The sequence below is a fragment of the Erpetoichthys calabaricus genome, chromosome 13 (assembly GCF_900747795.2).
Source record: "Erpetoichthys calabaricus chromosome 13, fErpCal1.3, whole genome shotgun sequence".
In the NCBI taxonomy this organism is placed as follows: domain Eukaryota; kingdom Metazoa; phylum Chordata; class Cladistia; order Polypteriformes; family Polypteridae; genus Erpetoichthys; species Erpetoichthys calabaricus.
The window spans coordinates 22,168,965-22,195,322 of record NC_041406.2 but is presented as its reverse complement, the minus strand read 5'-3'; the positions used below and the strand labels follow the sequence as shown (position 1 = coordinate 22,195,322).

Here is a 26,358-nt window from a genome sequence, read left to right as displayed (position 1 = left end):
GCTGCCCGCTCAGAGGGAGGGGTCTCATGTCCTGCCACAGCCTCTGATCCTGAGCTTAATTAAAATGTAATCTGAGCGTCACTGGGCACGTCCAACCATCAAAGTACGCAGAGAACAGCTTGCTGCCAAGATGCAATGCAAACCCTCTGTTTTCCAGGCATCAGAGGGCGGTGTCTTTAATCAATAGACATATTTACAGTGTGCAGTGTTGCTTAACAAACAGATCCGTGTCTCCTTCACAAGGTTAAATACTGTACAGAAACACTGTTGGCTGTGGGTAAACTTTCCTTAATAATGGGTATTAGTGAAGTGATTACTAACAAGTGTGACATTAAACAGTTTGAATAGCAGGTAGAAGAAGGATAATTATGTGAAGAATATCGTGGGCTTCTTTTTGTAGTTTGCAAATATTTTTTTTTAATGGTTTAAGTATATGTTTAAATGAACATAGACATCTGTGTTATGTTTCGTTCCTCATGTCATTGTGCTCAATTAGACTGAAATCTACACTATAGTTATTTTTAACAGGTTAAGTTTTGATACACAAGTATTCTTTGGCATATTTTCAAAGGCTGGTTCTTGCTTTATATTCAAGGAAGGGTTGAACAACCAATTTCTTAACCAAGATCAGGGGAAAAAAAGACGAGAAAATGGATGGATGAGTCATCATGCATGACATGGATGACACATTTCAGCTGGCAGTGTGGCATATTAGCTAAAGTCACAAGGCTGTCAGTTCCTGCCTCTGAACTAGTGAACATTTGTACAATGTTTGTACGCTTCAGAGGTGCTTTGAGGGATTGCGATCGATAGATAGATAGATAGATAGATAGATAGATAGATAGATAGATAGATAGATAGATAGATAGATAGATACTTTATTAATCCCAAGGGGAAATTCACATTCTCCCGCAGGAGCATACTGATAAAGTCATACACGGAGCTGTTAAGGCACTATATAAAACTTCCATCCATTTTCTGAATGTGGTTTATTCTAAGCCGTGTCACAGGGAAGCTGGAGCGCATCCCAGCAAGCGTAGGATGCAAGGCAGGAAGAATCCCTGGACAGGGCGCCAGTCCATCACAAAGTGAATACACAGACACACAAGCACTAGGCCCAATCCACTAATCTGGCCGTCCGTTCCTGCCTCTGAACCACTTAACAGTAGTTCAATGTTTGTACGCATGAGAGGTGCTTTTAGGGATTGCTATAGTAAGGCACTATATAAAGCTTCCATCTATGTTCTAAACTCTCTTTATTCTAAACAGTATCACAGGAAAGTTGGTGCCCATCCCAGCAAGAGTAGGATGCAAGGCAGAAACAATCCCTGGACAGGGCGCCAGTCAATCACATGGTAAACATACACACAAACACACACACACACACACACTAGGCTCAATCCATACCACCTGCATGTCTTTTGAAGGTGGGATTAAACTGGCAGACACGGGAAGTGCAAGGAGGACCCAGGATGTAAACACCAGTCTCCTTACTGCTCGGCAGCAGCGCTGCCACCGTGCCACCCAAATATAAACCTTAAGGTTGTTTATTGTAAACACGTAAAGTATTTATGAAGTTTGCTTTTGCATTAATAAAAAAAGATGATAGTGTAAACACCTCAAACCAAGAAAACTGAAAAATATGTTTAGAAAACTTGCCCTTCTTTAAAAACAGAATATTGAGGCTTTTAATGGCAGCCTCAATATACAAGACCCTAATTCACCTTTGAGGTAATAAGAGTAGGCATGGGTGCTGGATGTTTGTGATTTAAACAGCAGCTTTTTTGCATTGCTTAGTATTATGGTGAAGACCAGGCACATGCAGACTGTCATTGTGCCACGGTACAGAAGAGCATAACAAAAAAGTTATAACACACTTTAAAGCCTCAACGGGAATCCTTTAAATCACATGCTAAAAACAATAAACAGTCACTCCCAGCAAGAGTGTTATCACTGAAATCTTTAAATAAGTTTTAATAACATGATTTAGAGGTATTCTCTGTTTTCTTACAAAAGTAGAATTTGTCTGTACACTCAAACCAGCAGTGAGAGAGTTAACCAAATATTTCCCCAAAAAATCAGAGTGAGAGAGAGAGAGAGAGAGAGAGGGGTGGTAACTAAGACATGCAGAATAGCTCACTCACTCACTCACACACACACACACATACACACACACACACACACGCGCGCACACACTTACAAGCAGCATGGCTGTGGAGACATACGGGTCATCACTCTGCCAGCCTTTCTTATTAATTTTTTTTTGTATTTTGTCTTCTTAATGTCTCCATCATTAAAAGTTGACAACTTACCTTCACTATTCTGCCTCCTGCGCTTTCTCCAGTGCCACACAATGACCAAGGTGACAATGTGGCCCGCCACTACCAAAGCTGGGAAGACGTTTCCTGGGGGATTTGCTGCCATTGGAAGTGGCAGGCTGACTACAGGTGGGCGAAGGAGGGGACAGGGTTCGCCTTATTTTAAAAAGCGAAGCTCCAGTTGCTTGCTGCCGGCCTAGAGAGAGAGAGAGAGGCTGGAGAAGGACACGAAGTTCCCCCTCAGTAGCTCCCCCCCCCCCTCTTCCTTGTGCAGAATACTTCAGACTGCGGGCGGTGAGCACTCCCACTCGGGCTTGTTAAATGTCCCAGCCCTTCCCTTTTTGTACTTCGCAGCCGACAGTGCAGCACAGACTCTTCTTGTGCTCGGTCTGTCGACAAATCCTTCCTGTCTGCACCACTCCTGTATTCGTTATCTTTGCGCTTTCATCTGTTTCTATTACAAACAGCCAAGGTAGCGTTTGCTTTCTGACTTGGTAAATAATATATGAGGTCCCATTCAGCACACTTGTCCATACGGTGCCAGCCAGCTCGCATGTGAGTAGCAACTTTCCAAACTTTGGGCTTGGTTTTCGTACTTGCTCTTGTATTTGTCGTGCTTCGTTTGCTGCCTCATTCTTTAATACATTTCTTTCCGTTCTTTTACTTCTTCCTGCAGCTATTCAAATGGAATTCGTTTCTTATCTTTGCCCTCCCTTACTTTATTTTTCTCCTAGTCAGCAATTTTTAGATTCTTTACTATTTGTTTTCATACCAACATGTAGTAAACAACAAACAATAGCTAAAATGAGTCATATAGTCTGCCTGGACAGTGCATTGCTAGCATTGCCCGTTCTGCTTATAAAGGCGACGCTAGTTTTCCTTTTAGTCTTCAACGGTCATTCAGGCTCATTATAACATATAGCAGCTCAGTCCTAGCTAATAACAACCAGTTCTGCCTGACGCTCCTGTTGATAGAGAAAAAAAACGGACAAAGGAGTCCTCTTTCATGTGGCCGAGCCCAGCTACGTTAGGAGGCAGTTAATATAGTGATGGACTGAATGGTGTTGTTAGTTGACTGACATGGTTACAGCTGGAAATCCACGATAACAATCACTCAAAAACAATTTAGTGTACGTGTTTATATTCTAGAAGGGCATGTGCCTCCCAGCTAGCTATGATCTGCCATAGGGAGGACTCAATCAGTCACCGTCCACAAAGCACACATGAAAACAATTCAAATGAACGGGATAAATAAAGTGCAGCACAAGAACACGTAATCGTGATGGAACTCACAACTGGGCACGTATTCTGGGTATTTTAGCCAGTTTTCCCGTAGTTCTATTGCTGTATATGAGTATGTACCTCACTTCTCATCTTCAGTGTGCTTCAGATCAATGCTGTGCACACTCTATACCCTTCACACACAATCAATTTTATTTTGTTTTTTTTATTCTGCCTTATACAATTTCTTGTATTAGGGATTTGTTAAGTAGTCGCATACCCCTTGGGGTCGGAGCGCAGGGTCAGCCATTGTACAGCGCCCCTGGAGCAATTGCAGGTTAAGGGTCTTGCTGAAGGGCCCAGCAGAGTAGGATCTCCTTTGGCAATAACGGGTAATCGAACCGACAACATTCCGGATACCAGCACAGATCCTTAGCCTCAGCGCCACCACTCCACCCATGTTTTGCATCTAAGCAAGGAGACAAAGGCTTAACTTCCCAAACTCGAGAGAAGTAGAGGGTGATGAGGGTAGAGGGAATGGAGCCGAGAGGAATGCTGAAGAAGAGCATGTGGAGAAGTTATGGTAGATACCCCAGAGCACAGAAAGTGAACAAAGTAAATTCAGAGTTAGCAATCATCATTAATCTTATCACTGTAGATATTTTACTATTCAAAGTGTAACTTATTGATAAGGCTTGCTAGACACTCTGGGGTCAGAACAACAGATCAACAAACTACTGCCTAAAGAAGTTGTCTCGAAAGCTTGCATATTGTAATCTGTTCAGCTGGCCAATAAAAGGTATAATTTTGCTTGACTTCTCCTAACAAACTAGCACAAACAGATGTCAAGACCCTTAAGTCTCACACCTTGCATGTTACCCTCTTGTTCCATTTGGTTGTGTTGCGATGTTAATGTAGTTGCACAGGACAACCACCTGAAGAAGATGAAGGGATGATGTTCTTCCAAAGGCATTGATAAAACAGATCCAGCAGAATTAAATGGCATTGTGAATTTCCCATTGGGATTAATAAAGCATCTATCTATCTATCTATCTATCTATCTATCTATCTATCTATCTATCTATCTATCTATCTATCTATCTATCTATCTATCTATCTATCTATCTATCTATCTATCTATCTATCTATCTATCTATCTATCTATCTATCTATCTATCTATCTATCTATCTATCTATCTATCTATCTATCTATCTATCTATCTATCTATCTATCTATCTATCTATCTATCTATCTATCTATCTATCTATCTATCTATCTATCTATCTATCTATCTATCTATCTATCTATCTATCTATCTATCTATCTATCTATCTATCTATCTATCTATCTATCTATCTATCTATCTATCTATCTATCTATCTATCTATCTATCTATCTATCTATCTATCTATCTATCTATCTATCTATCTATCTATCTAAATCCCATATTCAAGGACACCAGAGGAAATTCCTCCCTGTGTGGATAGCACTTTGAGTACAGTACTGAGAAAAGCGCTATATAAATGTAATGAATTATTATTATTAAAGAGAAGTACATTTGGAGTGAAACGTGGGAGGTCTTGCATGTGCAAAGACTTGTGGGAATCTGGAACAAATTACCGAGATGTGTAGTTTAAGCAGGAACTGTGACACTCTTTAAGATGTGTCTGGATGAGACATTCGGATGGCCTGAACAAACAGGCTAGATGGACTAAATGTTCTGCCCTCATCGGACGGATTTCTTATGTTCTTATTTTGAAATAAGTTCAGTAACTGATCAGGCGTAAACAGAAACCTCAAAGCAGACAAAGAGCATGGTCAGGTGCAGCAAGAAGATCAAAACAGAATCAGGAAATAAAACACTGACAAAAAGTACAATAGAAAAGTGGTTGCCATGGGAATAAAGGAGGTCCAAAGTATGATGAAATATTGAAAACGTACAAGAGGCAAAAAAAACAGAGATGCAAGTCAGAAAATCCATGTCGCTTCTTTAATGACTAAAGTGGTGAGGTATAAAAAGGCCTCAGGTGACAGCATGAATAGCCTGTTGGTAAAGGACAGGCGTGGCCAACAGTAAGTATGGATGGCAAGGCATGACAAAGCAAGACCCCAGGCGGAGGTCACATACTTGTTAAAAATGGGGCTGGTATTTAAAAAAAAATGTTAACTCGCCCAGTTTCAGAGACTCATTTACTATTCTTCATCCATAAAACAAAACTATGTTTTCAATGTATCTTGAGATCAATACACAAGTATAAGGAATGCAGGAATATGAAATGACTCATTTAAAGGTTTGTAGTCCAATGTATTTGCCAGTATAGGGGACAAACTGTCTGCATCGACACACTTTCAAAACTCCAGAAATCGAGCTCCTCTTGATGATAGATCACTAATACACAATGCGATGCAAAACCAGGGTTTCTGCCGCAGTCCTTTGGAAACCAACCATCTTTCCATTCTCAAGTCTAACTGCAACCCTCCTTTGGAGGTCATCACATTTAAACCCACACAGATGACACATCTTACACCACAAATGTCATGGTTCAGTTGAGTGGCTTAAAATTTGAACACATTTTAATAAAAATATTCTTACTTCAGTTGTTAGTGGTGCTTATAAGTATACTTGCATTCATTCAACACACGATGACAGTTGCAACTAAAGCAGCAGCCTTTCAAGAACTATGGCATGAAACTGAATAGTCAAGTGCAGACATCCCAGAACATTTATCACTCAGTTGTCCTCTGCTGACAGCGGTGCCTTTTCAACATTAATGATAGTCCAACAAGTGAGAAAACCTACTACCTCAGCACATACCCAATATCAATCATTTCAGAAATATGTCAAATGCCAAAGGTCTAGGAAGTGGGTGACGTGCACTGTTAGTGCTGCCTCCCCGTTTTAAACAGCAGTGATTCAATTTAGAAAATACCATTAGATGTGCCCCCATTAGACAAGATCTACCCCATGGTCACCTGGTTTGTACAAATGTTTCCTGGCTGATTTAAAAACTAAATTACTGTTTACGAGGTGTAGCCAGTCCAGGCTTTACAATTATGAGATGCTCCTGTCCATATTTAAAATCAAGACTGCACTGCTACCATTATTAAACATCTGTGAACAGCCTTGATTTGTCCCAGAGGTTTGGGGTTTATTGTGCACATTTACTTCTGTCTTTGTGCTCAACCAGCGCCTGACTTCTTCGAGAAGTAATCCTAAAGCAGTGGTTATCAGTTTTTTAGCTGCTGCCACTCCCTTTGGGCACGTGCTGCATCACCACAAACCCTGCTCAGAGAGGATGTGGTCCCCTTGGCAGTTTCTGCTCAGTACGAGTGTGTCTTTTCAACTCTGGTAATGTGTGATGCAATTCTTTGGCAGTTCAAAAACCCCTATTAAGGACTGAGGGGTGTCGGTGGGAGTCCTCCTTGGTGACTTTGAGTTCAGTGTGCCCCACTAAAAAAATGCCAAACTATCCAGTTTTGAAAATTATACTCCATCAGCATTATGCTACATTTGGTACAGTCACCATGCACTCTGCTCCCATACCCAGAATCCTTCCACTCTTAGAAGTAATTAATATTTGTATAAAAATGTGTTTGAAAGTCTAAGGCACAGGTGTCGAACTCTGGTCCTGGAGGGCCGCAGTGGCTGCAGATTTTCATTCTAACCATCTTCTTCATTAGTGAACAGTTTTTTGCTGTTAATTAACTTCTTTTGCCTTAATTTTAATTAACTTTACTCAGCCCCTTTGTTGTTTCTTTTTCCTTAATTAGCAGCAAAACAATAATGAGACACAAAACGAGCTGCCCACACGACCAGCTATCCACAATATCTGAAAATAAAGAAAGGCGAAGGTCTCAGTAAGACGGATCTCTCAGATCACCGAAACATTTTGACGGTGTTCTCAGAAAAAACAGAAAATCAGCAATTTTGGAAATGTATGCTGAGGCAGAATGAGAGCAGCAACAAGCCGTGGAATTAAAGAACGAGTTTAATTAACAACAAGAATCAGCTTCTCATTAAGAAACTTGTTGGGGTGAAATTGGTTGGAGTTTGAAGACCCAATTTAGCTGGTCATCTGTTGGCTTGTTTCACGTCTCATTTCTGTTTGGCTGTCATTTAATGAAGAAATGAATCAAGGCAGAGCACTGAATCCTTAAAAACAGGGCTATTAAAACAAAGGGCAAATGAGTTAATTAGCAGTGAAAACTGGGCACTGATTAGGAAAAGGGTTAGAATGAAAACCTGCAGCCCTCCAGGCCTGGTGTTCGACACCCCTGGACTAAGGAGATCCCCCATATTCCACTCCTCATTATTATAGGCCTAAACCTTTGTGCTTTAAACTCTGGTGGGGAATGCTAGATAAAACAATGTTTTTTTATTTTTTTGATGTACCTTGTTAATCCCCGAAGGGAAATTGTCATTTTGCATGACCTTTGGGGGACAGAGCGAAGGTCAGCTGACGTACAGTGCCCCTGGAGCAATTTTTGGGTTAAGGGCCTTGTTATGAACCTCAGACTGAGTGGAGTACGTCCTGAGCTGTTCGGCACGTGTATGTGTGGACCAGGAGGACGATGTAGCTAGGAGCCAGGTCGTTACCTGTTAATTGCTTCGGTATTGTTTTGAAAGTGTAAAAGATGGCATTGGTACCAAAGTCAAAATTGTGACATCGACCTCACCGCGAGTGTGGCCACCATGTCTTTTCAGCTCTAGTAGCGTGTGTTGCTCCTTATTTGCAATTAGAAATGAAGACGCATAGTTGAGGATCGAGAAAGTAGGATGGTAGACACTCCCCCAGAACTTTTAGTTCAGGACGATCATGTCATAGCAACACCAGCAGTTTGTGATGCTGTTCACTGGCTATTCCAGAGGAAGCCACTCAGCAGTGGTCTTGGCAATTTTCAACACATATAATACATAATGCTACAATGTAGTGTTTCAAAATAAAGCAGCTCCATTGTGGCTGGTGTTTGTGTTGAAGGAGATTCTTTTGGCAAATTTAAGCTTCAGTTTGGGCATGTCTTTTCAACTTTGCCAGCATGCTATGCTACTTGTCTACACTTCTGAATGGAGACCCCCAACTGTGTATTAGTGATAGGACTAGAGGACTTTCCTTTGGAGATTTTTAGTTTGTTGCAAGCATCTTTTTTACACTATGCTACTGATAAGCATTTGTGATAGAAGACATGATTTTGGATGAAAGAAGGGATTGAGGAAGTCCGCCTGGCGACTATTGCTTCAGTCTGGGTGTGCCTTTCCAGTCCTAGCCATGATCAAAACTGCTCATCTGCACTTCCAAAAGATGACACACAACTGCTCGCCAGATTTTAGCAACGACAAACATAAACCTCAGGCAACCACTGAGTTAAAGTTCAATGTGCACTGCAGCTCTCATCTTTAAACGAGGAAGATTACACGTGTCCTCCCTCATGACTATTATGAAACTCTGCTGTCCCCTCACTAAAATGGCCTGACGCCAACTAACAGGCAAGGCAGAATATCCCTTTGTTGGTTCTCCCAACCACACATTGATCTGCCTCCCTCTTTGTACCTGAATGAACTGTTCAAATCCGCCATTCAGCCAATTCACCTTCATTTCAAGGTTAACAGTATAAGCTACAAGTTTAAATACCTGAGTCATCATTCTAGAGGCAACATGGGATACAAGATCAAGCCAGCATGTCAAATTAGTGCATTTATTACTAACCAGATCGACCACATACTAAACTCTACATAAATCTGAAACAGTTTTGTGCATGCCGTATATGTACGTCTAAGTATACAATGCTGCATGTCCATATCTAAAGCATGCATGTATATTTGGTATATACTGTATGTGTGTGTACATAGTCATGCATTTGCACTACTGGTGCAAGTGTTAGGCTTGGCACACTGGGGGACAGGCTGAGGGTGACACGCAGCTAGTAACCTCTCCAGACCTAGAGTGACACACAAGTGATGTCCCTTTTTCTTTGCCAAGAAACTCCTGGCACTTTGCTCTGTTATAAAAGAAATAACACAGAAGCATCAAACTTAGGATCATTAACCTTCAATGAATGTTTGATTCTGCCTTTTTTATTTTTTAGCCTAGCATTATCTCTATTAAATGGGGTTCTCACTAAGACCCCAGCACTTTACATCTATCTATCTATCTATCTATCTATCTATCTATCTATCTATCTATCTATCTATCTATCTATCTATCTATCTATCTATCTATCTATCTATCTATCTTGCCTCCTTAATCCATGTAATATATATAAGTGCCAAGTATGCACGCCTGTGGGACATCTTCGGGGTTCAGAGTAAGACAGTACCGCCCTGAGCAGAGAGGGGGAGCTCTCACTAATCACCTCTCCTTTACTGTATGCAGTTCTGAAGCTCACCAGCTACAAGAAGAAGACATGTGACTCAGGTTCCACTTCTGCCCTGAATCCCTGCCTTTCTGGGTTTGCGGTATAAAAATCCAGAACCCACCAGATGGACGTTCTCAAATATCATATATAGATGGTACAGTGGTGGTGCTGCTGCCTCACAAGGTCTATGTCCTAGGTTCTCCCTGTGTGGACTCTGCATGTTCTCTCCATGTCTGCATGGGTTTCCTCCAGGTGCTCCAGTTTACACCCACAATCTAAACGTATGCTGGTCAGGTGAACTTGTGATGCAAAATTGCCCTGGTGTGTGTTTGTGTGTGTGTTTGCGTGTGTGTGTGTGTTCACACCTAAGTGGCTCCTGTCCAGGCAATGTTACTGTCTTGCACCCTTTGCTTGCTGGGATTGTCTTCCTCCCCCTGTGATCCTGCTCAGAGTTAAATGGGCTTTATAAAACACAACTCCTAGCCTCCATACAGAGTGTGTATAGATGGGCTGGTGCATTAAATAATGCTGCCTGAGGCAAGATAAAGTTTATAATTATAGATTACATTTAAAATAATTATAAAACACACACAAGAGGCAAAAAAAAAAATCAAAATAAAAAAATATAATATGAAATAAAATGTGAAATGAAACTTGCCTGTTTTGGCATATCCTGCACGGTTTCCTAAATCACTTGGTTGTTTTAGACTGTCTGGCAAGTTAAAAGACGCCTTTAACTAAGCACACCCGGTGCAAACTCAAGAGACATTGCATCTGTGACTGACACCTTAATAACATTCCAGAAATTTAAAAAAAATTAAAAATGGCATAATATATACAGAGAATGTCAGTCAGTCATTGTCCAACCCGTTATATCCTAACTACAGGGTCATGGGGGTCTGCTGGAGCCAATCCCAGCCAACACAGGGTGCAAGGCAGGAAACAAACCCCGGGCAGGGCGCCAACCCACCGCAGTACAGAGAATGTATGGTATGTAATTTAAAATTCAGGAAAATGAACGTCAATATCATGCACTCAATGACACGTGGCTTCAGAATGCTCATACAATGCTGGTAGAGCATCCAGGTGTTACAAACAGGATTATGGGAAAATGAAAATATATCAGAATTTTTTTTAAAGCTAGTCCATAAATAAGAATTACATACACAATCAGTGCCTTAAGGTTAATACTTATACTTAACTCTCATTTTTTCTATTATTATATCATAATGTTAAAAAAATACTGTTACAAGAAAACAGACAATTTCCTTGTCACCTCAACCTGTGTGCTAGCGACCGACGGACGGATAGATAGATAGATAGATAGATAGATAGATAGATAGATAGATAGATAGATAGATAGATAGATAGATAGATAGATAGAGATCTCTTCGTGGATCTCTGTCTCTAAAACCCAGGATTCCAAAATAAATAGCATCTTTATGAATCTCAAAATGATCTACAAGGAGTACGGTACAGACTAAACAGAGAAGTCATCGGAGCTATACAGCCTCTCCAGGCCCACCTCATAATAATAATAATAATTCATTACATTTATATAGCGCTTTTCTCAGTACTCAAAGTGCTATCCACACAGGGAGGAACCGGGAAGCGAACCCACAATCTTCCACAGTCTCCTTACTGCAAAGCAGCAGCACTACCACTGCGCACCTAGAGTCCTCCGTCTGTATGGTGGGGCAGCTCATCCACTTGCTGACTACAGAGTACCACACAGGTACCCTCTTCACCTCCCTTTCTCCCCGTCTCTGTCTTTTTCCATCTTTGCCAACAACTCTGTCCTCGACTCAGTGAACATTTATTCACTTTTGGCCAAGCACCAGACTCAGTTGTGAATCAGGGTGGCCCTCTAGGGACATCAGGACAGAACTCCCTCTAGTGACCCCCTGGTGTCCCTTGCACTTTCTGTTGCCCTTAAAGGGCTTTTTCTTCATGCAAGCTGCTCTTATGCCTGCTCTGCCAAAAGGAGAGTAAATTCTCATATATTGCCTTTCTGGAATTGTGTGCTCCCTAGCTGTCAGGAGGTGCTGCCACCCCTGGTGTTTTCTCCTCGGTCTCATTGTTCTTGAGCAGAGTGCTAGACATCCATGCCATCTCCTAACATGTCGTCTTCTTAACGTCTTGGGTAGCATTACATGCTTATATAGAGTGCCACTTTCTCATATACAAATTTGGTGCCCCTATGTAATGCTTTTCTAAGGTATGCAGTACACGGCCCGTCCAACCCCAGTGACACATGAAAAAATTATTTTGTCACTGCCAGTGTGGCTCTCTCTTGCCTTGGGATCTTTAGCAGCTCTTTTCTGTGCCATCATGACATTGCCCTTGATCCTGATTACCATTTACCAGTCATGACATTGCCCTTGATCCTGATTACCATTTACCAGCTTGGCACCACCCTCAATACATCCCTAAAAAAAAAAAAAGCAGAAAGCTACACCTAAGCTGCCAGTAGCCAGTTAAAATATGTCAAGTCGGTTTCAAGCAGATGCCACACAGCTCAGCAGGTGTGCCAGGGCTGACTGTTTGTGTAAACAGCCCAGTCACAATCAAAATCCTTCCTCCGACCTCGACGCGATGTGCTCATAAATGAGAGTTAAATGCCACATACCCTACCACCTCGGGCGGTTACAGCTGGTAAGATGACAGACACACAGGAGTGACACTTAAAAAAAAAATATATTAAACATAATTCAAGTCAGCCATAGTGAAGACACATTTAAAAATGGAACAGCATTTGGCTTAGAAATTGAAGGTCGGCACAGCAACAGTGTCCGTTCTGGCTTTAAAAATAAAAACGGCAAGGCACACTCGCACGCACACATGCATCCACGCTCACAGCACCACTCTCTTTGATTTTTGACCTACCAGGTATGATCTTCATGAGGAGCTGCGCAGAATTAAAAGCAGAAGGAGAGAAGAATGGACAGGGGAACAGAGGGGAGAAGAAGTTGTGGTTTCTAGTATGCTGTGCGATATCTCTCCTTTTTTTGTTTTTGACAGCCCTTACCTCCTGCTTGGATATGTCAGCGTGGTCCCCTGTGTGTGTACACTGGTGGCGGGGGTAACTCGGGGGGGGATGGAGGAAAGTTTAAGGTGGATAAAAATATCAGCAGCGTGAGACAGTCATGCTGTCCGAGATAGAAGCTGATGACACTTGTCTGGCGTCTGCAGTGAAAGCGATTAGTGTTGTTCAGCTAAGGGGGTTGGGGGCAGGGGGGTTTGCTCATTTTGTGGGATTACATAAACGGTTAGGGGTGTACGGGTTAAAAAAAGATACATTCTGGTGAACAGCAGCAGACCTGAAAAGATAAGAAACTTCTAATCCTTGAATCACGTCAGAGTCTCTGCTAGAATTATAACATTTCTTCATTCATGTGCTGAGGTCTATTCAGGAAGAATGCAGGGACTTTACGTCCAATGAGTCTTCAAAATCCGTCCATCCATCCAATTATCTTTAACCCCGAGCAAGGTCACGGTGAAGCCAAAGTCTATCCCAGCAAAGAGCAGGCGCAAGACAGGAACAATTCGTGGACAGGGTGGCACTTCATCACAGGATGAACGCACACACACTTTGGAGGCCAATTTAGCATCACCAGTTCACCCAACCTGAATGTCACTCCACAGAAACCAGTGGACTCAGAAGAAACCCGTGCAAACTCCATGCAAGGAACACGCAACATGTGAACTGGTGTTCAAAAATATATATATATTTATTGTCACACACATGCGCTGGTGGGACAACTTCAGGGCTCATCTGATGGTAATTCTATACCGACCGAATCGTGGAGTGGCAGTATATCTAACCACCTCTCCTCTTCCTTGTTCTGCAGAGTGAAAGATTGATGGGGGAAGAATACTGACATCCCTTGTGGTTCCTGACCGCCTGCCCAGCCTCTTAACCAGCTATACTGCCATCTGGAGGCAGTCATATGAAACACGTTTGAAAAGACGCTTCGCAAACCGCGTGTCCTACTAACTTTGTTGCCTTTTCCATCGGTTACAAGGGGGGGGTCACCTGTGGTGTCCCCACTTTTTACAATCTCTTTTTGTCTTCTTCCTGCAATATATATTTAGAACATAAGAAATCTGACAAGCAAGAGGAGACCTTTCAGTCCATCAAGCTTGTCTGTTTAGCTATTAGGTAAGCCGTCCCCATGTCTCATCCATCCAGATACTCCTTAAGGGTTGTCAAGGTTTCTGCTTCAACTCCATGTCTTGGTAGTCTGCTTCAAGTCTTTGTGTAAAGAAGGGCTTCCTGGCTTCAGAGCAAAATGTGCTTCCAATTAATTTCCACACATGTCCACGTGTATACGATTCACTCTTATGCTGAAAACATTCTACTGGATCTGATTTATCAATACCTTAGAGGATTTGGAAGACCTGGATTAGGTCCCAATGCAGTCTCCTCTACTGAGATGGGGATCTGCTGCTGCCTGGTTAGCCATGACTCTGTGTGACCAATTCCACATCCCAGAGATATTTACGTTAGATGAATCAGCTTAATAATAATACTACATTTTATTTATATAGCGCCTTTCCCATGCTCAAGGCACTTACAGAATATAAGAAAGAACGGCAGGGTATACGGTATATAGCGTTGTACAAACCAGATAAATAAATAAAGAAGATTACGACAGTGAATTCAGAGAAAAGCCTAACAGACAACATAATTGATGGTCTCGCACACACACAGGTTACATGAGCATCTTGACAGAGAAGTAAACTGAGAGAAGGGTAATAAAGTCAAGTAGAGCTAAAAGCCTTTCTGAACAGATGAGTTTTGAGTTGTTTTTTAAAACAATTCATGGAGTCAGCTGACCTGATTAATTTCGGTAGGTCATTCCAGAGTCTGGGCGCTATACAGCTGAAGGCCCTGCTGTCACCCATGAAGTGTAGATTAGTGAGGGGCACAACAAGATTGCCAGAATCAGAGGACCTTAGTGGGCGGGCAGGCACATAGTGATGGAGAAGGTCACTGATGTAGTTTGGTGCGAGGTTATTTAAGGCTTTGTAGGTTATTAGTAGGATTTTATATTCGATTCTGTAAGACACAGGGAGCCAGTGAAGACGGAGCAGGATGGGTGTGATGTGCTCGCTGCTGATGGTTCGAGTAAGGACTCTTGGAGCTGAGTTTTGAATAAGCTGGAGCTGTGATAGAAGATTAGAAGGGGCACCTGCCAGTAGGGAATTACAATAATTGATGCGGGATGTGATAAAAGCATGGACAGGTTTCTCAGCATTAAATAAGGAGATGTGAGTGAGGTCCACAAAGCCATGTAATAAAAAAGTAGTACTTTGGTGACCTTCAGGTGAATTATTTAAAGAGGACAGGTTAACAGTGCTGGAGTCCATGGCCTGTTCTCTTCAAAACAAGTGTGGGTATGTGTGCCCTGTAATGAGAAATTCCCTGACCAACCTCCCCATATTCCCACTGTGGTCCTAAACTGGAATAGGTGGGTTAGGTGAATGATGGATTAGTGAAGCGCCCAAAAAGCTTGCTAATCCTATCCATCTAAACTGAGTTTTGGTGGTCCCTCAAGTCCTACCCTCTACCACACTACTCCTTAATTTATTCCATGTGTCTGTGGACCTGTCTAACATCAGTATGAAATCTGCACTTACCAAGTTTGTAACTATCTCCCTGTGTTCTTGTTGAAGAATTTACATTGACCAGCCCCAACATTCAAACCACTGACAGGTGAAGTGAAACTCATTGATTGTCTCAGTACAATGGCACCTGCTAAAGGGTGGGACACATTAGGCAGCAAGTGAACAGTCAGTTCTTGAAGGTGATGTGTTGGAAGCAGGAACATTGGGCAAGTGTAAGGATCTGAGCGACTTTGACGAGGGCCAGACTGTGGTGGAAAGACGACTGGGTCAGAGCTTCTCCAAAATGGCAGCTGTTATGAGGGTGTTCCTGATATGCAGTGCTTCATACCTATGAAAAGTGGTCCAAGGAATGACCACTGACCCAGTGACAGGGCCATGGGCGCCCATGGCTTACTAATGCGCATGCTGAACAAAGGCTAGAATGTTAGCCATGAGACAAAAGTGTCAGAACACACAGTGCATTGCAGTTTGCTGCGTAGACACAGACTGGTCAAAGTTCCCATGCGGATCCCTGTCCACCATTGAAAACTCATTGAAAAACATGAGGATCACAACTGGACCACGCAGCAATGGAAGAAGGTGGCTGGTCTGATAAACCCTGTTTTCTTTTAAATCATTTGGAAGGCCAAGTGCACGTGCGTCATTGGTGAAGGGATGGCAGCATGGGAAGAAGACAAGCTGACGGAGGCAGTGTGGTGCTATGGGCAATGTTCTTCTTGGAAACCTTGGGTCCTGGTAATCTTGTGGATGTTACTTTAACATGTACCATCCACCTAAAGATTGTTGCAGACCACGTACCCCTCGTGTCAGTGGTATTCCCTGATAGTGGCCTCCTTCAGCACTATAATGCGCCCTGCCACACGTCAAAAATGCTCAGGAATGGTTTGAGAAACATGACAAAGAGTTCAAGGTGTGGACTTGGTCTCCAAATTCCCCAAATTTCAATACAATCGAGCATCTGTGGGATGTGCTGGAAGAAACAAGACCGATCCATGGAGGTTCCACCTCACAACTTACAGTATTTGAAGGACTTACCAGTAACGTCTTGGTGCAGATACCACAGGAAACCTTCAGAGGTCTTGTGGTGTCCATGCCTTAATAGGTCAGAGCTGTTTTGGCAGCACGAGGGGAACCTACACAGCATTGGGTAGGTGTTTTTAATGTGGATGATCAGTGCTTTTGTAATTTTTGGATGGATGAAAATCAAGGATTTATTTACTAAACAAGCAGAAAGCCGAGCGTTATTTATTAGTCTGTTGGCTTTTAGTCCACACAGCTTTAAAAGCTTGAATACGCTTCGGGCCATGCTAAAATGAAGTTGATCAAAACAAAAATTCATCTTTGAAAAATACATTTCTAACATCTTGCAGTTTTTCCTCGTAAGTTTAAAAGCAAAGTCTGGTGGACTTAGCCCGGCAGGCAGCTCAGCCCCTACAATGCCCCTTCAGTACTGTCCAGACAATTGCCTTATAGTGTAGTGCTGTTGACTGTAGAAAGGCATTATATCAGACAAGGAGATTAAAAACATTAGAGCAGAAGACATGTTTTGATGAGAACTGCCCGTTTAGCCCAGGATGGCTTATCGGTCTGACTTTGCACAACTCTTTAAATAAAACATCAACAGCCAAAAGTACCCAAAGTGCCACTATCTACTGTAGTCCGAGAACGCTGCTTTGCGCCATGTTAAAGATTCAAGCCTTTGTTATTTTCTGTGTGAAGAAATAAAATCTGCATTCGTGCGACCAGATACCCTGCCCTGACAGTGTGACATAATAGGAAACCTGAGTTTGGGGGTTCAAATCCCACTTCTGACACTTCACCTGCCAGTGTTCCAACTGGAAAAAAACAAATGAAATGGAACCAACCGTATCTTAAATGTGATATGACGGCGTGGATAAAGACATCAGCCAAATAAATAAGTAAAAGTAAAATGAACATTCTGTTCAATGTGTTAGGATGCAGGTCCTCGGTGACCCGGACTAAGATAAAGGTGCTGAGGTGGCACGGTGGTGCAGCGATTAGTCTCACAGTTCCAAAGGTATGGGTTCAATTTCCAGGGGTGCCAGTGTAGAGTTTTCACATTGTGCCACTTTGTGTGTGTTTTCTGTGGGTACCTCAATTCATTCTCAGACCTCTCAACTGTCCACTTTTATTATTAATTACTAAATGTGTTTGTGTGAGTGAGTGTTTCCAGGGTGGATCCCTTAGTGTCTTGTGACATTTTAAAGGGTAAAGACGGTTCAAAACGTGGCATATGTATAAAATGGATGAACATTTATCTAGTTACTCATTTTCCGATCCACTCATTAAAGTTCAGAGTCACGCAGAGCATAAGCACAAGTCAGGCTGGAGTGCCAGTACATGAACTGCAGCTAAACAAATGACATTTTCTCACTATACAAAAAACATCTTTTTTTATGATTAGAAGTGTGATCCAAATGACATTAAAAGACTCAGGAGGCACTGCTGCCATAACCTTTTGGGATGTTGGATCCTTTTTGCCATCCACAGCTATAACTAAACAGCCTGTGCACCATCCGTGCCCCTTCTGCAGTCCATGGCAGCCTGCTTGGAAAAATTGTAAAGTAAAACCTATGAGCATTTCAGCTATAAAACAAATCCGCGGAGCATTCTGCACATTTCTAGGCAAAGCAAACAAGAACAAAGGAGTAACACACAGTCAACTACAGACCACAACTCTCCGCACATCTGTGGCTTCTTTTAACCTGAACACAAGCATCACTGCAGACCATAACTGGGGGCTCCCGTTTCCTGTCAGCGGCCAGTGACCCACCCCACGTTACAAACGCATCACGCCCCATCAGAACCTACCGTCAGTCTGGCAACAACACCAGCAGCACAGCTTCATCCTGCCCCAACGCCTTCTCCCTTTCTCAAGTCCTCCAAGTCTGTTTCCGCTTATTAAAGTCCGATTCTGCAGGCAAATGTCATCTTGTTGAAATCACACTGTCATCAAGTGCCCCCTTGTTAACGAAGAGAGCCACAAACCCACCCACTGTTAAAGTGGCAGATTCACTTGAAATTTTCACTTGAAATATTAAGAAGGATTTCGAAGGACGGGATTCAAAAAATTAGTCATTGAGGTGCTTGCCGGGTGTGGAAAGCAAGGAAGTGATGTGACACTCTTTTTTTTTTTCTTTTCTTCCTAACGCACAGAGGAACAAAAAAAAACTCTTCTAGAAGAATAGAAAAATGACCGATACTTTCATGGGAATATGAAATATGTTACCAGCACATGGAAAAAATCTTGCAGCTGCCAAGAGAAACTTCCTGCTGCTGTTTGTGACGAGATTCCCCACGCCATTTGTGTCAATGCATTATGCCTTCAAAGGAAGAGGCACAGAACAAAGTGGCTAAACTGTGCAGGGCAGACCCCACTCCTCTCTATAAGCTCTTTAGTCAGTGCTACAGCAGTACAAGGAGGTCCTGGGTGCAAGCAGACAATCACTTCAGAAGTATTATGCACTGAGATCTGGTTCCCGCTTTGCACCCAATGTGGCTAAGAAAGGCACCGGAACTGAATAAGCAACTTTAGAAAATGCATGCGTGGGTGGATGGAAATCCAGGCAATCTCCCTTCCCGTTTAACAGATAAAAATCCACTGACAGCTGCTGCATAAGCTTCACCCGTCAGTATCTCCACATCAGTGCTCGACAAGAAGCTATCCAGGACTGTGAAATGTTGAACTGGGAGTCTTCACCTACTGGGGCCTAACCCAGGATTATTTCCTCCACAAAAACACACTCATCCTACTCGATAGATAGATAGATAGATAGATAGATAGATAGATAGATAGATAGATAGATAGATAGATAGATAGATAGATAGATAGATAGATAGATAGATAGATAGATAGAAGAAAAAGTGTGTAGATATTTAAGGAGCCCACATAGCGTTACTTGACACACTTTTGCTGAATGATTTGTTGACTAAAAGTCCTCAAAATCTTTGTGTAAGAGAGAGGATGTGCAGCATTATTCATATTTGTCTTCGGTTTTATCTGCATATTCTCCTCCACTGTGACCTCCAGCGGGTCGACAGTGCATCTTATTAGAACACTCTAGACGAGAACAGGCCATTCAGCTCAACAAAGCTCGCCAGTCCTACCCACTTATTTCTTCCAAAAAACATCAAGTCGAGTTTTGAAAAACCCTAAAGTCTTACTGTCCACCACACTACTTGGTCGTTTATTCCAAGTGTCTATCGTTCTTTGTGTAAAGAAAAACTTCCCAATGTTTGTGCGAAATTTACCCTTCACAATTTTCCAGCTGTGTCCCCGTGTTCTTGAACTCATTTTAAAATAACAGTCTCGATCCACTGGACTAATTCCCTTCATAATTTTAAACACTTCAATCGTGTCACCTATTAATCTTCTTTTGCTTAAACTGTAAAGGCTAATGTTTCCACGAAATTTACCCTTCACAAGTTTCCAACTGTGTCCCTGTGTTCTTGTTGAACTCATTTTACTTCAGTCATGTCTTCTCTTAATCTCCTTATGCTTTTAATCTTTCCTCACAACTCATCCCCTGTAGCCCTGGAATCAGCCTAGTTGCTCTTCTCCAGTGCTGCTATGTCCATTTTGTAACCTGGAGACCACAACTGCACACAGTACTCAAGATGAGGCCTCACCAGTGTGATATAAAGCTTGAGCAGAACCTCCTGTGACTTTTACTCCACATATCAAGGCGCTATATAACCTGACATTCTGTTAGCCTTCTTAATGGCTTCTGAACACCGTCGTGTAGTCGATAGCTTAGAGTCCACTATGACTCCTAAATCCTTCTCATAAAGGTATACTCTCCATTTTCCGACCGCCTATTGTGTATTCAAACCTAACATTTTTACTTCCTATGTGTAATACTTTACATTTACTGATATTACATTTCATTTGACACAAATCTGCCCAAGCCTGTCTGCTATCCAAGTCCTTCTGTGATGATATAATGGATTCCAAATTATCTGCTAATCCACATATCTTGGTATCATCTTCAAACTTAACCACCTTGTTACTTATATTCCTATCTAAATCATGTATATTTATATTAAAAATAGCAGCGGCCCTAGCACTGACCCCTGTGGAACACCACTCTTAACATCGGCCAGATCTGATGAGGTTCCTCGCACCATCACCCTATGCTTCCTGTGTCTGAGCCAATTCTGCACCCATCTAAAAACAACACCCTGAACTCCCACTTTTTAATTTGATGCCCAACCTCTCATGTGGCACCTTATCAAATGCTTTCTGAAAGTCCAGATAAATAATATCATCTGCTCCACTTTGATCGTATCCTTTTATTGCCTCCTCATAGAATTCCAGCATGTTAGTAAAACACGACCTCCCTCTTCTGACCCCATGCTGACTGTTCAGAATAACTCCTGTCTTTGCCAGGTGTTGCTCAATCTTATCCTTAATAATTCATTCCATTAATTTCCCTGTGATGCACGTTAACATAATGACATAACTGAGCCTGCAATCTTAATCAACTTATTGATTTTTGTGGGTCTTTCTTGAAGTGATGTTTCCAGACCATCACACCATACTGACTATCAAAGAGTAATAGAACTTGTGAAAGGTCACAGTGCCCACATTAAGGTAACGGTGTCTCCTAAGAAAAAAAAAAGGAGTCTGGTCTGCCCTTTCTTCTCTAGTTCCACTGTGTGGCTAACCCAGTCTAACCTGTAGCTGATTTGGACCCCTAAGTACCAAAACATAGACTCTCTGAATAACGACCGGGTGTAGAAACTATCTGGTATTTTTTTTGGTATTTGGTACACTGTATTAATCCCCAAGGAGATCTGTCTTTTCATATAACTGTTGGGGGTGAGAGTGCAGGGGTGCAGGATGGCACAGTGACAATCATTAACCAGTTGTTTGGTTTTGCTGATGTCGAGCTGCAGACAGTTTCAGAGATCTCCACATGACTGCTATCCTCTGTGTCACCCCACCTCTATCATTACACCCAATAAGTGCGGAATCATCTGAGAAATTCTGCAAGTGGCATAACCTGATGATATCCTTACAGTGTGAGATGAGACAGGACCATTCTTTGTGTTACTCACATCCTCATCAGAGCCTCACAAACTGCAGTATTGATTGTCAGATAGTTTCCTTGTACTTCTCAAAGACATGCATGGTTAGTTAAAACAGGCCCAGTATGAATAAGAGTGGGCACATGTTTAAGTGAATTTCCCCTTGGGATTAATAAAGTATCTATCTATCTATCTATCTATCTATCTATCTATCTATCTATCTATCTATCTATCTATCTATCTATCTATCCATCCATCCATCCATCCATCCATCCATCCATCCATCCATCCATCCATCCATCCTGGACTGGCATCCTAAGCAGGGTTGCACCATATGCTGCCATGACAGACTCTGTAATGTATGAAGTGGGATGGCTGTTTTGTCAGGCTTAGGTTTGCGCTCTGGCCCAGCCACCTCCTTCACATGCACTTTTTCCTGGAGCCTCCCCTTCTCTGTCTGTTGCTTAGCGACACAAATTCCACTGAAGTCAAACATTGGGAGGACTAAGAAAGATCAAAGAGGGAGGGAGCCTAATAGGCCTCTTCACTCTAACATTGTCCATCTTCCATCCACCTGTTCTTTTCCTGACATGTTTATGGATGATTAGGGTTGCAGAGAGCAGGAGTCAACCCCAGCAAGATGTGCAAGGGTGCAAGGCAGGAAACCAACATGTGTAGGACACTGTGCTTTTGTAAAAGCCTAAGGTGTATTGTTGGTAGTACTTCAGTATTTTAGTTCTTTCTCTGCTTCCTACTTTTCTGGCTACCACTGCCTACGTAGTTAGTTCACAGAGTCGGTTTCACCTGGTCATCATGGCCCCTCTCCACCCAGCCTGTCCTGATTTTCGTTCTCAGTTTGGTTTGTGCTGCTTGCACTGTGTGATGGAGGATCTCTGCACTTTCTCTTTCTTCTGGTTACATCTTGCCTGAAGAAGGGGCCTGAGTTGCCTCGAAAGCTTGCATATTGTAATCTTTTTAGTTAGCCAATAAAAGGTGTCATTTTGCTTGGCTTTTCTCTACATTCATAATGGCTAACACGGTACAACACCCTAGTACTTCTGTCCTCTCCGGAAGAGTCTACTGTAACTGCCACTGAGGGCGAGGTTGGGCGGTGCTCATCTGCTTATTGTTTTAAATGTAACATATATGAGAGCTTGGCCATACGCTAGCTTAGAAGTCCTCCTGCTTATACCTTTTCAAAAATCTCCAGTGTGAGAGGTTTGGATGTGAAAGTCACATGTTTTACATTTCAACAAAGCAATGCGGGCAATCAAAATGGTGAGCATGGCCCACTTTGCCTGCAGGAGTTGTGACTCCTGCTGCAATGTACAGGCAGGCGATGGTCTTAACTTTAATCCATCCATTCATCCAGTTAATTTTTAAACTGGTTCAGGAACTGCTGGTATCGAGTGCCTATCCCAGCAGCACTGGGCTTGAGGTGGGAATTAACCCTAGGCAGGGGGTCAAACCCGTCACATGCGCACCCACATTCAGTCATACTTAGCCAAGTTGGATGTCTAATGCAAATTAACAATGCCAGACAACCACACACACACTTTATTTATTGCATACAAAGCAAATGTCAAATAAACACACACACACTTTGTTTTCTATATCCCCATCTACAGTTTGCGTATTCCTCATAGGGCACCTCTTCATATGGAGGGTCTTCACAACTGGAGTACAGGCAGATGGACTGATGTGCTCAGGGTTACACGATATGCAAGTGGTGGGAACTGGACCCACGGGCTGTTTTCTTGTTCAGGGGGTCTGGTCCTCACAAGAAGACAGATATTTATATAGTGTCATGGACAGACTGGCGTCCCAACTGGGATGGACCCCCTCACTCCTTTACCTGGCCAGGAAGCCAGTATAACAGATAGGGGTGAAGAGAGTTGTGCCATTCCCTGCCCCAGTGACACACCCTGTGAATGGGAGAGAGCTTAAGGGCTTTGATGACGGTAATTACCCGCTGGAACAATGGTTGGCACTGTGCCTACTAATGCCTTCTCTTTTCCTCCCTCCGCAGAACGTAAGACTAACAGCCACTCCATCGCTGATGTCACCTCCATGTCCGTCCGCTTGGACCCTCCCGTTCCTGTCACTTGAACTCATAACCCAGAATTTTTGTTTCAGTTTCTACTCAGAACTCTCGTCTGAAAAGACTACTCTGCATTTACTGGATATTTTCTTTGCTATTGCAAATCCAGTTATACGGGGTCAGCAAGGTGGTGCCTCAACTCTTAATCTTTGTGTTATGCCCTATTTTACATCAGCCAGGAGCACTGTAGGAGATGGTACACTAGGACTGGCATCCTGACAGCAATGAAAGGAAAGTCCTTACCTGGCCAAAAAGCCAGCATAGAGGATGGCTAACCTGAATGGTAGAGCATCTCAGTCCAGGATGATTAGCATTCCCTTTCCAGGTTGGGAGGCCAGAAGAAATGAGGAACAGTGGGACACTGCCTCCCATGCTCATGTTATCCCCCCAGTACACTGGGTGGCAGTATCCCTGTTGGCAAACCTTTGTTTGAATTCCTGCTGAGCAGCGTGGGAATTGTGGCTCCAAGGGGCCGCCCAGTTGGGTTTCGTGGGCGCCGACATGGAGAGCTGTCAGGAGGTGAATCCCCAGTCCTATGGTAGTTCTGCCTGGCCCAGAAGTGATTCCTGGAGATGATGGTTTGGCCCCAGAAGTACTACCATGTTGGGTTTAAAAGGGAAGCCCCCATGTCGCCCAGGAAGTCGGAGTCAGGAGAACACAGCTGGCCAGGAAGAAGTGGAGGGAGAAGAGAGACTGCATTGTTTACTGTCAAAGAAACAAGTACAAGCTCTTTGGGTGAAAATAAGCAGCCATTTGCACCCGGGACTGCCTTGTGGTTGTGTAGCTATGTCTGGGGTTTGCAGGTCTCCAACGCCTCCTAGTGACCACAATAGGAATTTTAACACCCTATGTACTCTATGTGATTTGGTGATTGACAAATTATGAGGCTTAACAATAAAATGTTCCCAATGGAGCTGAACATTGCACTGGCATCACTAGAAAGGAGCTGTTGGGCGAATTTTATCTTTGTCCGTTAATTTAGATTTTCCTTTACAGAATTGGGCTGACTCAGAAACTAAAGGAGTGCTCTGTTTATTAGGAGGTGCCTGTCTGCTCTTCCATATGGAGAATATCAGCAGTCGCTCAGAAGCCTCTCCTCTAAAATATCCCATCTTATGACATTCTCTGCGATGCTCACTCACACACATCATCACAACTTTGTTTTTTTTGTTATTTGTTACATTGTATTATTCCCCGAGGGGAAATTGTCTATTCACATGACCTTTGGAGGTCAAAGTGCAGGTTCAGCCATTGTACAGTACCCTTGGAGCAATTTTCAGGTCAAGGGTCTTCCTCCAGGGGCTAAAGGAGTAGGATGCATTCTGGCAGTAACGGGATTTGAACCGGCAGCCTTCCAGACACCAGCGCATTCCTGGAGTAAGAACTGTTAAAATGTTCCTTCAGTGCAGTGGTACTCAAACTCCGTCCTGGGGACCCTAATCTGCATGACAGGGGGAGGAAACCCATGCAGGCGTGGAGAGAACATGCAAACTCCACGTAGGGAGGACCCAAGACATGAACCCTGGTCTCCTTACTGCGAGGCTGCAGAGCTACCACTGCAATACTGGGTTGCCCACAATGCACTGGTGTCCTGTCAAATCTCGGTTCCTGCGTGATGCTGCTGGAATAGACTCCTGCCCTCCATGACCCTGTGCTGGATGATGTTGGTTTGAATATCATACATCAAGGTTTGCATAATACACACTTTTGTATTTTTAATTTTATGTTTGCTATATGTTTGAACACTGAGAATGCTGTAGAAATTATGTCACGCTTGCACTCAAGTGAACATTTCATTTGCCTAAAAATGAATTTAATTACCCCTAAGGACTAACTTTAGCACTAACATCTGTTCCCCTATGCTGACTATTCTATATTGAAATTGTAGCAGTAGAGTGTTGTACCGTGTTAGCCATAGACTGATACAGGAGAAAGTAGGGTGAAATGGCACCTTTTATTGGCTAACTAGATAAATTACAAATGCAAGCTTTCAAGGCAGCTAAGGCCCCTTCATCAGGCAAGGAACCGTCATTTCACCCTACTATCTCCTATACTGAAATTATAAACTACACAAGTATCTGAATATTATTCTGTGATTTCTTCTTTATTGACCCCAGATTGCCTGCAGATTCGAATGGCACACACAGTTGGCACATCAGTGCCAGCACAGGTCACCACACCATTCTGAAGTCACTTAGTAGGTCTCCACAAGCCACTATGTTGTTGACTCTGTCAGCACCTGCACCTTTACAGTAAAAATTAAAGCAAATGAGAGGTGGCAAAATGGGTGTGGTCAGAGGCAAAGCATGCTGGTTAGCTGATGGAGGCTCATCTCTTCATCAAACTGCGCGTTGTAATTACAGCTGGCACTCATTCCACAGAGCTGCTGTGAGAGCAGACCTTTAAGAACAGCTCTCAGCAAGCACTTCAGCATGGATTAACCGGTGTCCCTGAATGTCAAGAAATGCTTAATGAGCGCACACTACCAATTACACATGTCAGGCCTTTGACAGCACCAGGCTGGACACACCCTACTCGCCACATTATGGAAAACTGGTCCTAGTGAGGCTCAGCCGCCACTGGCAGACATCACAACGCCTCACCCTCTTTGTCAGGGCCAGCACTCCAATCAAACAAAAAAGAATGAAAGGAAAACCATTTGTGGCTTGGGCTATTTATAC

General features: G+C 42.9%; 1 protein-coding gene across 9 annotated transcripts in view; it reads right to left on the bottom strand.

The window, feature by feature from the left end:
• The window catches only part of pleca (plectin a), an 828,744-nt gene that overhangs the window by 190,628 nt on the left and 611,758 nt on the right, over positions 1–26,358 (bottom strand). Inside the window, exon 1 of one of the 9 annotated variants that reach the window (XM_051935608.1) lies at positions 18,358–18,409. The exons of 6 other annotated variants lie outside the window; for them this stretch is intronic. In XM_051935608.1, the coding sequence (XP_051791568.1) occupies positions 18,358–18,394 (37 nt within the window). In that variant the 5' untranslated portion in view covers positions 18,395–18,409. Of the gene's footprint in view, positions 1–2,312; positions 2,654–12,780; positions 12,906–18,357; positions 18,410–26,358 lie in introns of those variants that run through there. 2 more of the 9 variants (XM_051935610.1, XM_028818012.2) reach the window with 2 other exon arrangements.